This window comes from Miniopterus schreibersii (genome assembly GCF_964146895.1).
Source record: "Miniopterus schreibersii genome assembly, chromosome: 1".
NCBI lineage: Eukaryota > Metazoa > Chordata > Mammalia > Chiroptera > Miniopteridae > Miniopterus > Miniopterus schreibersii.
Genome location: NC_138101.1, coordinates 194579186 through 194592569, shown reverse-complemented (window position 1 = coordinate 194592569; position 13384 = coordinate 194579186). Strand labels below are relative to the sequence as shown.

General features: G+C 56.1%; 1 protein-coding gene across 1 annotated transcript in view; it reads left to right on the top strand.

Moving 5' to 3' along the window:
• Nucleotides 1–5962, top strand: part of PRIMA1 (proline rich membrane anchor 1) — a 37497-nt gene extending 31535 nt beyond the window's left edge. Inside the window, exon 4 of the mRNA XM_081132292.1 lies at nt 5637–5962. Coding sequence (XP_080988418.1) covers nt 5637–5739 — 103 coding nt within the window. The 3' untranslated portion in view covers nt 5740–5962. The remainder of the gene's footprint in view (nt 1–5636) is intronic.
• The last annotated feature ends 7422 nt before the right edge of the window (nt 5963–13384 follow it).

The following is a 13384-nucleotide window of genomic DNA, read 5'->3' as shown; positions in this document are numbered from 1 at the left end:
CCCAAGAAAGAGGGGATCCCAGGAGGTGCAGTCGTCGGTGTCAGCATCCAGGGGCATAGGTTGGACTGGGATGGTAAATGGCGACTGCATCACAGTCCCTTTCCTGCCCCAACCCCATGCTCCTCCTCTGGGCAAGACCTGGGGACACAGGAATAAGACCCCAGCCCCCTGCCCAAGACCCTCATCATCCAGAAGGGCGTCCCAGCCCCGAGGACAGATACTCAGTGACAGGGTGCATTGCCAGACCTGCCTGCAGGGAGGCAGAATCCCCCAGGGGAGGGAGAAGGAGACGCAGAAGTTACATCTGGCGCAGGAGAGCTAGTGACCCTCCCGCTCCCCCCCACCTCTGCTGGGGGCTGTCTGTCTGCATTTCTTTCCAGGGTCATTGGAGGATTTCTTACTCATGGCCAATTCTTTTGGGTTAATAATTTACCTGAAACATGCCTTTTCTCCCAGAAAACAAAAACATTTCATGTCACTGTAAAATCATTAAAAGGAAAATCAGTGATAAACCCTGCTTTAAAAAGAAACCTCACAGCATGGAGTGCTAGGGGAGGAACAGAGATCGTTATGAATGGCCCCAACACAGCCTTTTGGAGCCAGATTGCTGGGAGGATGGTTCTAGAATCAGCTGAGGTAGGGAGGTGATTCTGGAGATGCCAGCTTGGCTTGGCATCTGGGGTGTGGGCCAGGGGGAGGAGTGTCCCGGTGCCCTCGCTAGGCATTGACCTTGGCAGAGGGGGCCCTAAACAGCACTTCCCACACATACTCAGTGAATCAAACTTCATCTTGTCACTCAACAACCATCCCCACAGTCTCAGCCCTGTGCTGGGTGATAGGGTGCCCAGGGGACTCTGAGGCGGGGGGAACCCAGAGGAGGGGCACCTCACCCAGACCTGGGGCCCGAGAGGTTTATTGAAAGAGGGTGGATGTTAACCAGGCCAGGGGCTGGGAAGGGGCGTTGTTCACAGTGGGACTAGCACATGCAGTGGCCCCAAGTCCCCTGTCAACTTCCCCAAACCCCGCAGTTGGCATTTCGGTGGCCTTGTTGCTGTAAGCTGTTGTGAATGACTTCTTTACTCACAGCCACAGGATGATCAGGCCCCAGAGCCCTTGGGCATCTGTACCCTGCACCCCCACCCAGGCCTCTCCCTACCCCTTGGCCTGGCACATGCTATCAGACAGCCTGGAGGTGTTGAAAGAGCCCAGGACTGGGAGTCTAGATCCCTGAGTTCCGTTCCCAGCCCCAGCCCCAGCCCCAGCCCCAGCCCCAGCCCCTGGCCCGCTCAGTGGGTATGGCTGCTCTCCTGGGGCCTATTTGCCGTATCTGTAAAATGAGGGTCTTCTGTGACTCTGTCCAGCTGCCTGGGTCTTGAGATAGCAGGAGGGTCACTGCCACTTGCCACGAGGTCAGTCCACTACTCAGCCATATAAATGCCAACCAAAATGCTTGGCTGGGCTCAGTACCAGGGCTACGCTTGGCACAGGGACTTCAGTGGGGGTGCTCCAGGCACAGTCCCTACCCTCGAGGCATACATCCCCTGGAGGGAGAAGCTGTTGTTAATCAGAGACCCTCTCTTCCCCCACGGACCACGTATTACAACAGGAGAGGACAGCTGAAGGGAAAACTAGGGCTCTGTGAGCAGAGATGACAAAAAACCCTCTGGTCCAGGGCAGATGTGGACCTCAAACAAGCAACAACCAGTGGGAGTCATCGAGATGAAGCTTCAGGGTGCAGGGTGTCCACTGCCCAGGTAGGAGGGCAGGCCTCAGACACCAGCCAGGGGAAGGGAGGGAACCCCACAGGTCTGTGGACACTGGAGGGTGAGGCCACCAGCCACACCCCTCACCCTTCTCTCCCGTGTTGTGGAGAAATGACACCCACCCCCACTCCGCCCCCTCCTTTGAGCCACCCCCACACCCCAGCTCAGGAAGAACACCTCGCCTCCTTTGGCCACCCATGGCACAGGTCCTTCACCTTCTGCCATCGATTGGCCATTAAGCCACTTGACAGCCATTTCCTTCTGATTTACAAGGCACTGGCTGAAAGACAAGGGCCGCAGGGCAGTTTGGCCATCCTGCAGACCGTTAATTGCGGACAATTAGCACGCGTGCTGCTCCCTGGGAGTGCGTGAGCTTGGTGTGCGTGCCTGGGTGCACCTCAGCACGTGCGTTATTGTGGGGCCCTGGGGCTCGTCGGCTTTTCGTGATTGAGCCACTTCTAGTAGGCCGGGCATGTCTGAATGCTCAAGGCTCTTTGATGGTACTTTGGAACCATTGAGTCCCAGGGCTTCTCAGTGAGTCAGTGCTGGGCCACCGATATTCTATGGAGCACCCATGAGACTAGACTAGGTGCCAGGATGTAGAGATTAATGAGACTGGGTTCCTGCCCACTCCCCACCACACCCTGTCCCCAACAGAGAAAGCAGATCACACACACACACACACACACGAGTATATTAATAAGAGAGGCTTTTAAAAACTATGAGTACTATGAAGAAGGGTTGCTTGGCCCACCCAGAGTCAGAAGTGCTGTGCATGCCTCTTGAGGGGCTTTATGGTTCGGGAGTGTGGTTAGGGCTTTGTACACCCACTACCACCTTTTAATTTAACACACCCTTCTGTGGGGTGCAGGAGACAGAAGCGAGCAAGCAGGGCAGCCCGCCCTCCTCAGGCTCCTCAGAGCTGTCCTTTGCCTCCAGCTTCCGCAGCAGAGCAGCAGGCTGAGCGTGGGACCTGTCACAGTGATGTGAGCAGAGCCCTAGAGGAGTGCCTGGGTCCTAGCCCTCCCTGCCCAGCCCAGATATGCTGGCGGAGCAGCTGCTGCGGAGGCCGGGCGCTGGCCCTGGCGGAGCGGTCTGCTCAGCTCTCCAAGCAGACAACGTGGAGCACCTGCTGCCTGCCAGCCCGGGCCGGGAAAGTGGAAGAGCTGCCCTCTGACATGACATGGCCAAGGAGAAGCTCACTGCCCTTTCTCTTGGTTTTAGGAGCCATGCCGTGTAGGGAGCCGTTTGTGGCCCCTCTGCCTGCACCAGGGTGGAAATGCCTTTCTCTGGTTTATTGGGACCAGCCCTGGCTCGCTCGCAGCACCTCGGAGCCAGGCTGGGTCTAGCAAGTCTCTAGCGTTCCTGCAGCCCCATGGGGCGCACATTAGGTAGGAAATCTGTGCAGACAGGAGACTGCTGGCTGCTCCCTGCCAACAGGAGCAGCAACCCACTGACACCTTTCCAACACAATCCTGAGAGCTAACAAACACTTATGGAGCACTTACTGTGTGCCAGAGGCTCCTCTAAGCGCTTAACACACATTAACGTGTTTAATTCCCCCAACAAGCCTGTGAAACGGACACCATCATTGTGCCCGTTTTATAGACTGGGAAACTGAGGCACAAAGAGGTTGACTGGCTTGCCCATGGAAGGACACAGAGGGGGTTTTGAGGCAGAGCCTTCTCTTGCTGTAGAAACAACTCCAGTGTCCCCTGGGCTCCAGTGAGTCCCAGAAAGACTTCGGGAGCGGGGCAGGCCGCAGCCCAGGGAGCAGGGCGGTGGGGACTGAGCTCTGGTGGGGGGCGCAGACCAAGCCCACCTCTCAGGAGGGCCCTAGGCAGCCACCCTCCCCTCCGCAGGCTCAGGCTCTGGAATGCCCGTGTACGGCTGCTCCAGCCAAACCTGCCCTCTTTGCTGGGTGGAGCCCCTGCCCAGACCCCCTTCACCCTTTCCAGCCTGGGAAGCTGGCTAAGCCATGCGAAGAGCCTGGGGCTGCCTCCCTGCCCTGTCCCCAGTGTGTCCCCCCTCCAGGCTTGCCTCAGGCCAGGCCCTCTGAGCCACCATTTTCCCCGAGGCCAGGGGAATGCACAGCGGTGTCCAGGCCGCAGCTGGCTTTAGAATCCCCCCTCTTGCCCCGGCAGAGGCAATTCTGCTGATTTCTCGCCTCGTCTAAGGAGGGCAGGAACTGTGTCCCAGGCTTTGCCCACGCCCAAGGGAGTTCCACACCTTCTTCTTCTCCAAGGCCCCAAAGCCTTATCTCCCCTGCCGGGACCTGCTGCAGGTTTTTCAGCTCAAGACTGAATATTGTTAGGGAACAAAGCAGCGGGCTTGGGCCCAGAGGTGCTTGCCTGGTGATATTCTCTAGGATCCTGATTCTGATGTCCAGTGTCCCTCTCGTACATTGATGATAAACTTAGAATCTCCCTTCAGTGGCCTCATAGTGCGGGCAACACGGGATCTCACTGTAGGAACATGCACCCCCACTTTTTCCAGAAATGCAAACTCACTGAGTCAGAAATCAAGCCCACCAAGCCAAGTCGGAGCTGCGTGAGGCCCCCGGGAAAGGCGTGGGTGACATGAGAGGAGAGATGAAGGGGACAGAGGGGGAAAGGCCCAGGGGCAGAGGTTCACTCAGATGCTGTCATTTCCATGAGCCCATCACCAAACAGGCAATTCTTCTGAGCCCTGCAAACCTGGGGTTCCAGAAAACATCTGTGAGCATCTATCCACATAAATTGGGGTTCTCAGACTCCAGGACATGGGATGTGCTGGATTAAAGCAAAATGAGACGGGCTCCTTGGAGGCCTCCGAGAACTTCTCCAGGACAAGGGGGAAGAGGCATTCCTAAGTTGACCGGACACAGCCCATTTGGGGGGATGCCTGCTGGGGATGCTGATTTAACAGAAAGACAGCTGGACCAGGACTTGGTAGTAGTGGGTACTGGTCCAGGCCCCACCGTAAACCAGCTTGGGACCTTGGGCAAGTCACAGCTCTCCCTAAGCCTCAGTTTCCCCATGAAATGGAACTCAACTCTAAGCCTTGCTTCTTCCGGGGACCACTGTGAAAGGGAATGAGAGCCCCTGTGGCTGAGAGTGCTTTGAACAAAGCGTGGCCACCATGGGAGGAAGTGTTGGTTAGCATCTCACTTTCTAGAAGAAGCCACAGTGGCCGGGCCTGACGCCCAGTCTGAGTGCACTTGGGTTTCTTCATGTGTTTTGTGAGCTGATTGTGCTATAAGAGAAAAGAAAGAGTGTATGGATTTGATCTCGGGGTGCTGTCTGAGCAGGCCTGATAACCCCACCCCACGATGACCACCTCCCAGCTCCTCTCCCTGGACTGATCCTTGAGGCTTTACCCCACAGGCATCACACCAGTCCCCTTCTTACCCTAGGTGTGGGGGGGTTCTGGGGACATTTGAGAAGGCGGCTGCAGTCACTGCCTGGGCTCTTGAAGATGACCATAAACATTCCATTTAGCCAGCTCAACAGGGGCCAGTTCAGACCCCGTCCCGGCGTTACTGGGGACACAGGTGTCTGAGCTACAGCCCTCTGGGCCTCAGATCCACCCGAGGCAGCAGTGCTGTAGCCTGGGGTTGGGCTACACAGCACGTATGGCCTAGATCAGGAGCTGTCGCCACTCAGGCCTAAGGGCTGGGGGCCAGAGCCCTCCTGAGCCACTCGAGAGAGGAGATGAGAATTGAACCAGAAGGTACTACTGTAAATCCAGAACCTCAGGGAGGGAGCAAGAGCCTTCTCAAAGTCCCCGCCCCCAAGCCAGCAGCCCAAGGACACTAACCCAGAACAGAGCCTGTGAGCTAAGGGAGGGCGCGGCACCCGCAGGCATCGATGACTAACGCGTGTCCCCCACCAGGAAACCCCTGAGGAAGGAGGAGAACGGCGCGAGCGTGGCCGAGTACCCCATGACATCGTGTCGGAGCAGCAAGGGCGCAGACGTGAACAGCGCCGTGGTGTGAGTGCAGCCCAGGACCCGCTGGCTTGCTGAGGGGCACCTTGGTGGCACTGGTGGACATGAGCTGACACTGCACTTGTCCTGGACTTCATTGCCTTGCCAGCCTCGAGCCCCTCAAAGGAGAGCGCGTTCTCCCAGCCGTGCGCCCCGTGGGGCAGCGCAGCCCGGGCCCAGCGGAGCTCGCCTGCATGCGGCCCCCGGGGGCGCCACCCCCCGAGGCTCCCTGCATCTCGTCCTGTGCTCCACCCGCCCTGTCTCCCAGCTACTGTCTAAAGCACACGCTCTGTCGAAGGCAGAGGGTCTGTCTGCTGAGTGGAGGGAGGCGGCCCCCTTTAGCCAAAAGAAAGGCAATCCAGGGGCCACTCCCCTGCCAGAAAACCTCTCCTCGCCCCCGGGAAGCCTGCCTTCTGCTCTGTTGACTGTACCCTTCCCAACAGAAGCCATCGGCACAGCCATGAGACGTCCCCTTTCTAAGGTGCTTCCCACACAGCTGTCTGTCGCCCCATCTGCTACCTGCCTTCTCCCTCTTGTCCCCATTGACACCCTGGGCCCCTGGATCCTGCCTGACTCCCGACTCCCTGCCATGGAGGGCTGGGAGCCCAGCCTGAAAGTCCCCTCCTGACTGAGCACACCAAGGGGGCTCCTTTACACCCCGGGGTAGCAGCTGGCCTTCCAGAGGCAAAAGGACTCACTGAGCCCTAGGCCAAGGGCCCGGGAAGGACAGAAGCCATGACGCCTGTTCTCAGAAGCATCCTCACACCTGACCCTCATCAGAACTGCCACATCTGTGTGAGCCAGGCCCTGCCTTCATCTGGCAGAGGCCACACTGTGCCAAACCCACCGCGGGCACTCTGGGCTGGGCTGGGACAGCCCGGCCTGGCGCTGGGTCTCCCTGACGCTCCCCTGTAGCCCCGATCAGGGACTCAGACCTTCTCCTGAGAACCCCTGGCCCTCCCCTCACCCAGGAGGAGCTGAGTTCCTCCAGTGGCTCCCTTGAATGTCTCTTTCCGAGGTCTTAGGTTCTAAAAGTGCCGAGCACTCCACAGTAGTTGGTGGTTGAAGGGGAGGGAAAGGGATGACAGGTGAGGGACCCTCCAGGCCTGTTGCCCAGGAGACCACCCACCACTCTTGGGCACATCACTAGGCCCATGGCGACAGCGGCCTTGTGGGTTTGCACCCCCTGGTGGATCGGGAGAATGCTCCTGACCCTGTGGTTCCCTTACCACCCACACACTTGCTAGGAAGAAACCAGACAACAAGTGGTTCCACTCTCCAGCCAGATAGGAGCGTAGGCAGGGCACAGTGCCGCCTGTGGCCTCCATTCTTGCCCCCAGTCTGGTGAGTGCTTCCCAGCTCTCCTGCTTGACACCACTTCCCCAGGATGCATAGCTGGGTGACAAACAGGCCAGAGGATGTGGGTCCTCAGCAGGACAGACCCCTCCACACTGGCAGGTGGCTGGGCAGGACCCCAGCCCTAAGTACAGGCCACCTTGAGCTCAGAGGTGATGGGAGGGCCCCTTTGGCCAGAGGGGGGCATTCTGGCTAAGGGGTCGTGGGGAGCTGGGCAGCCAGCCTGGAGGGATATCAAGGGGGGCAGGCAATACCCACCTTTTCACAAACCCACTGGTCGCACCTTCCCTGACCTTGGCTTAAACCTAAGAGGCCCAGATTTTGCAATTAGACTAATCTGCCAACATCTTACCCTAGGGGCACAGCCAGGGCTCTGAAAAGCTAACCTTGGAGAGTAAATCCTCTCAAATTGGGTTTGTAACATCTCTTCTCACCCAAAAGAAGAGCTTTTTTTTAAAAAAGGATTTGCTTGAGAACCCCCCAAACCAAGAGCCAGCCATTCAGAGACAGCTCTCCTGGGTGCAGGGAGAGAGCCCCACCAGATTTTTAGCTTAGGTGACAGAAGCGTCCACCAAACCGCAACAGCCAGGTACTGAGCTTAGAATTTCTACATAAGGAACGTATCTGCGGCCCCTAAACAGACCAGTCCTCAGCCTCACCTGAACTTGAGGCTGGAAATGAAATGCACATTCCTCTCTGCATTTTCTCACACAGCTGTTTTTCAGCGTGTCTCCTGGTGGAGCCCAACCTTAGAATGGCATATAGGATTTCCCAGTTTTCAGGTGTTAACTTAGGAGCTTCTAAAGCGAGTTTTGGAAGAAAGACTAATAGCTGTAAAAATATAAACATATATTATATATAGTTATATATATTTAAAGAGATATCAATCTATATACAAAATTACTGTACTCCGACTCCGTGCAAAGTGACTTTCGCAGCCCAGGCAGTGCGTGGTTCCTACTGCATGGACTTAAATACTTGTGACCTGCCTCCCTGGCAGCACCGAGCGCACACGGAAGCCGGCTCCTCTCCAGCCCTGTCTCCATGGACATCTCGGTGCCGATCTGTCCACTGAGGAGCCAGGGACATCGATTTTGTGCTGAGACTTTGCACACAAAGCAGGACCAGGCAGTGTTGGGGGGAACGCTGTATGCTACTTCCGAGGAAGAAAGCACCATGCCTTTTTTATTTTCAATAAAAATATACTTATGAAGATGGCTGCAGTTGTTGGGTGTGGCAGGGGCTCGGCCCTGGGCGGGGTGGGAAAGAGCCAACAGGCCGAGGGCGGGTGTGATCTCCCCAGAGCACCCGCTGGGAACTCAGGGCTGGGCTGGGTGCTGCTTGCCTCGCTTTTGTATGCTTTCTATCTAATACCCCAAAGCCGGCATTTATGGGGTTTCTTCGGTTCCAGTCCAGCCCCTCATCCCCCCACAAAGCCACCTTGATCCTTGACTCAACTGAGAAAAGGGTAACCAACCGTTCCAGTTTGCCTGGGACTGGGAGGTTTTCCCAAAATGTGGGATTTTCAGGGTTAAAACTGGAAAAGAGCCAGTCACCTAAATTTGACAAGTGCTCACAGGAATCATGGGGGCAAGAATAAGCGGGCCACGCCGGAGCCAGAGGGGAGGCCAGGTAGGCCCGCGCCCAGGCTCGGGCCTCCTGCTGTGCCCATCCCGTCTAGACCTCACGGGGCCCTCAGTGGGCCTGCAGCACCCCTCACCTGACCAGCTGCTCAGAGCATCGTGCTGTGTGGCCCGCGGGCACCGGCAGCAGAGGGAACCCAAAGGGCTCGCTGCTCCCTGGAGGGAGTGGATGAGCCTCCTCCTGGGGCCTCCCGCTCCCCTCCCAGCCCGTCAGCACCACCGCCCTTCCCAGCGCTTCCTGCCTGATGGGCCGGGAGGAATGGGCGAGAAAACTGGCTACAGAACCATCGTCCCCCCCCCCGCCCCCCGGGAAGTGAAGACACATCAGAGGTGGAGTGGGACGGCCACAGTCACACGGGTATCAGGAAATGAGCGCAGCTGGGGTTCGAACCAGACTTGGGTGTCTTTAGCACCCAGCCACTGAGCGAGACCCCAACCCAGACTATCTCCCCACGGTGGGTGCTGCTGGACCCTGTCACCCCCACCCAGATTCCACATGGCTTCAGTTAGATCGGTGGGGGCTACTGGGAGGACCCTACGCACCCAGAGCGGGGGGCCGTGCACCCGCACTGCACGAGGGCCCCTGAGCAGCCCTCTGCTTCCGCCCCTGCGGCCCCACGGCCCTTCCCGCAAAAGCCAGGGGGCTGTTGACAAACCGCGAGTCAGATCGGACCTGAGTCAAACACCTGCCCAGCACTGAAAATAAAACCACAGGCCTTACCCTGCTCACAGGCCCTTCCTGCCCCGGCCCCTGCCTCTCCGTTGCCCACCCCGGCTCCCCCTTCCCCCAGCCTCTGCCCCCCCCACGTGCCAGGCCCTTCCCATTTTCACTGCTTCCCCCCCCCCCCCGCCCCCCGCCTTGGCCTTCTTCGCCCCCAGCCCTTCTCTATTCTAGCGCCTCATTTGTGTTCGCACAGCTCTTCTCTCCACCTGAGAGCACTTGCTGGTAAGTGGACGCATTTTACTTCCCCCTCCGTGGCTGGTACAAGAAGTATTTGTAGGATTAATTAATTAGTGGTGGGTTACACATTTAACACCGCACATGCATCATAAAGAAAAGAACATAGCATTTTATTTGCCATAACTGTTCAGAATCCCCACCTCACTGGGTAAGCGGGGCTGTGGGGGTAAGAAAACTTGACTTTCCAAATTGATGGTATTTGGTTTTCTTCCGACTTAACGATTCTCTTTTGGATAGGTTCCCAGTCTGTGCGCCATCTTCCGAGGTCTGTCCCCCTCTAGGCGGCACCCAGATGTGCTCCTGAGCAGGTATCTGGCCACAGGGGAAGCAGGGCTTAGATCACATGGTGTCACCAGGTTCCTGGCAGGGCTCGGCTGCTTCCCAGCCAGGTGGCTACAGGGCTGTGCCTGGGCCCTCCTAGCCCCTGAGGGTGACCTGCTGGCCCCCGGGGCTCCAGTTGCAAGTGTCCCGGCTGTAGCAGCCTCTCTCTTGTGACCACAGGCTCCGCAATGGGGACTGTGGGGTGTGCGCAGTCACGCAAGCCGGGAAGAGTGGCCAGAGCCGCTGCTGGAGGTGTGTGTCACCGTGTGCTGGGCTCACCTGGGCATTTCTACAACAAGCTCTCCCCAGGGGGAAGATGAAGGCCCACCTGGCCTCAGCGCAGCCCTACACGTGTCTCCCTTTTTCTTTTGCCAACAGCCCCCAGGGTCCAGAAGAGGAGGGGGCTCTGCTCCCCCATCCTGTCTGACCAGACCTTTCCCTCCATCTGAACCTCCTCCTGCCCCACGCCGCCCGCCCGTGGAGCTAGGCTGGGGGATGGGGTTTCCTGGGGAATAAAGAACAGATCCGTTTATTTTCAGGATGTTGTCCCCATCACAAACACGAGGATGTGTTCACAACAGGTGAAGTCCGGACGACAAGGGGATGCTCCATATGGAGGAGGGTTTCCCAGCGCGCGGTCAGGAGGAGCGTGGGGAGCTTCGAGCCACCACAGGAAGCTCAGAGCATGGGAGCGCTGCTCTCGAAAAGTGAGCCAAATCCCCATCGCAAGCTGTGACTTCATTTCAGCAAAACACCAGCTGTCACGCAGCCTCACCGGAGAGACGGCTGCAGGAGTGTCGGGGCCTAGCAGAGCCTGGCACCCAGGAGCAGCGGGTACTCCCGAAAGGAGAGCTGTCCCTCATGTTCGGATTCCCTCCCTCGCTGAGTACCCGACAGGCATCATTTCTTCTACGAAAGTGCTGGGAGAGAGGAAATGCCTCCTTCGTTTTGCAGTTGATGAAACAGAGGCTTAGCGAGATTAAGAGAGTGACTCGTCCGTGGTCAGAGAGCAGAGTAGTTAATCCAGAATCGACCCGGCTGCAGAGCCCGGGTCCTATGTCCCCACCATCTGCCTCCCCCAGCCCAGGCCGGCGCTGAGCTGCCTGCTCCGGCCCACCCTGCGGTCTGGAAGGGCCCAGTCCCCCTCTGCAGAACCCCCACCCCCCGCCCCCAGCTGCACCTCGTGATCGTCCTCACCTGGAGTGCTTCTGTCCTTCAGGCTTGATTACCGGCTGGTTCCTTTCTTTTCCAAGAGGCCACTTGAAGGAGTGGAAATCAGGGCGTCTGCCAGGCAGCCCTAGGAGGCTCCCTTGTCCACTGGCCTGCGAGCGGGCCTGTCTGGGCTGCATAATTAAAGAACCAGCTCTTTGTTCAACCAAATCTGTGGCTTTTGCCAATGTCCTGTGTACCCTGCAGGGAAGTGCTGGTGCCAAGGGCTCACCTTGAGTCTCCCCCTCCCTGACCTCAGCTTCCCTGAGCTGTAAGAAACCAGGATGGTGGTGGGCTGGAGAGACCAGCCCCAACCTGAAACGAGGTCAAACTGACGGGTGCGGGTGTGCAGGGGTCATGCAGGTGGAGATGAGGAGTGAGCCAGGGAGATGAGTGTCACTAAGGGCTAAGAGCACAGCCCCAAGTCCTGCTGTGCCACTATCTTGCTGACTGACCCTAGGTAAACCCCATCCCCTCTTGACAGGGTCAGTCTAAATGGGGTGGCACAGGGTGGCATGCCAGGCCTTGCAAACCAACCCAGAGGCAACAGGATTTCTGCCAAAAGGCTGTTGGGGAGCTTCCTGCTTGGAAGGCAGAGGTCAGCAGTGGGAATTGTACAAAACTGGAGCCTGCGTGCCCCATCAAACATACTCACACCAAACGGAGAAATTACAAGTTCAAGTTCATCAAATAAAATATGCCATGAGCCAACTTCAGCCAGCAGGTTGCCTATAGGTGACTTCTGGTCTCCATGATTCTAGGGGATCTTGTTGGTCAGGTGAGTAGCAAAGGACTACCTATCAGTTAACTACCAGAATTATGTACTAGAAAGAACCAGGGCTTTGGAGGCAGACATAACTGGATTCAAATTTTTCTCTACCTCTCACTGAGTGACTCCTGCAAATAGTCTCTCAGTGCCTCAGTTTCCTCACCTATAATACGGAGTTAATAACAGAAGTGCCTACCTCATGTCACTATTATGAAGACTGAATGAGATTGGTGTATCTATTAGTGCCTGACAGGCCGTCCACCCTCAGATCGGGTAGGCATGGTTACAATTATGAGGGGCAAGTCTCCATACGGCCAAGTGAACTCTCAATAGGCCCCCAATCTAACAGAGAGAGTTCATCACCACAATCTTTAATTCATAAAATTTTATTCTTTCTCACAGAACTATTATAGTAAGTGGGAAACTAAATGTGATTTAATTTGTGGGCTATAATCTTTTTCAAATAAATGAATTCCCAAAGCCAAGAGGAAAGTCTTTGTCAGATGAGATGACGCTGGCTTGATGGATACTTGTGAAAGAGATCAATAAACGGAGACCTCGCCCTGGCCGGTGTGGCTCAGTTGGTTGGAGAGTCGTCCCATGCACCAAAAGGTGGTGGGTTTGATTCCTGGTCAGGGCACATACCAGGTTATGGGTTCGATCCCCAGACGGGGCGGACGTGGGAGGCAACTGATGGATGTTTCTCTTTCTCTCTCTGAAATCAATAAAAAGTAATTAGCTAATTAATTAAAATAAACAGAGATCTCAACAAAATGGGCCTGCCTCAGAAAAAAAGCCCACAGATTTCTCTATCCCATGTTCTTGGCACATTTCAGCCAAAAGAGCCTCTGGTCCTAATGCTACTAAGTCATTTAACTTCTGGGTCTCAGTTTCCTCACCTGCAAAATGGGAATAATAACACCATCTCCCTCATGGGGAGGAGAGAGCTAAGGAAGAGCTATGTTTATAAACATAATGTATATAAAATGCTTAGTACTCAGTAGATGCTCAATAAATGGTGGCTATTGTGGTTTCTCTTGAATACCGCTCACAAGAGGCTCACTGTTGCACCTCTCAGTACAAGGAACTGGCCATACTCTTTCCAACAACACCTCCGCCATCTCCCAAAGCGTTCCACTTCCATAAAAATTCCATTGAGTTCCAACCACTCCCTTCTTTCTTCTTAAGACCAGTACTATAAAACTCCCAGTCTGCCCAATATACATATTTGCAAGTTAATTCTATTAAAGAGGTATATTAAATGGTTTGCATTGTCCAATTAATGTCAGAAGCCCTTCAATCCTAGCCCACAAGAATCTTGGTGGATAACCCTTCTTCTCCAGTGCAATCCCGTCTTGTTTGGCCTTAGTTTGGAAACGGAGGTGAAGTTGCTGCA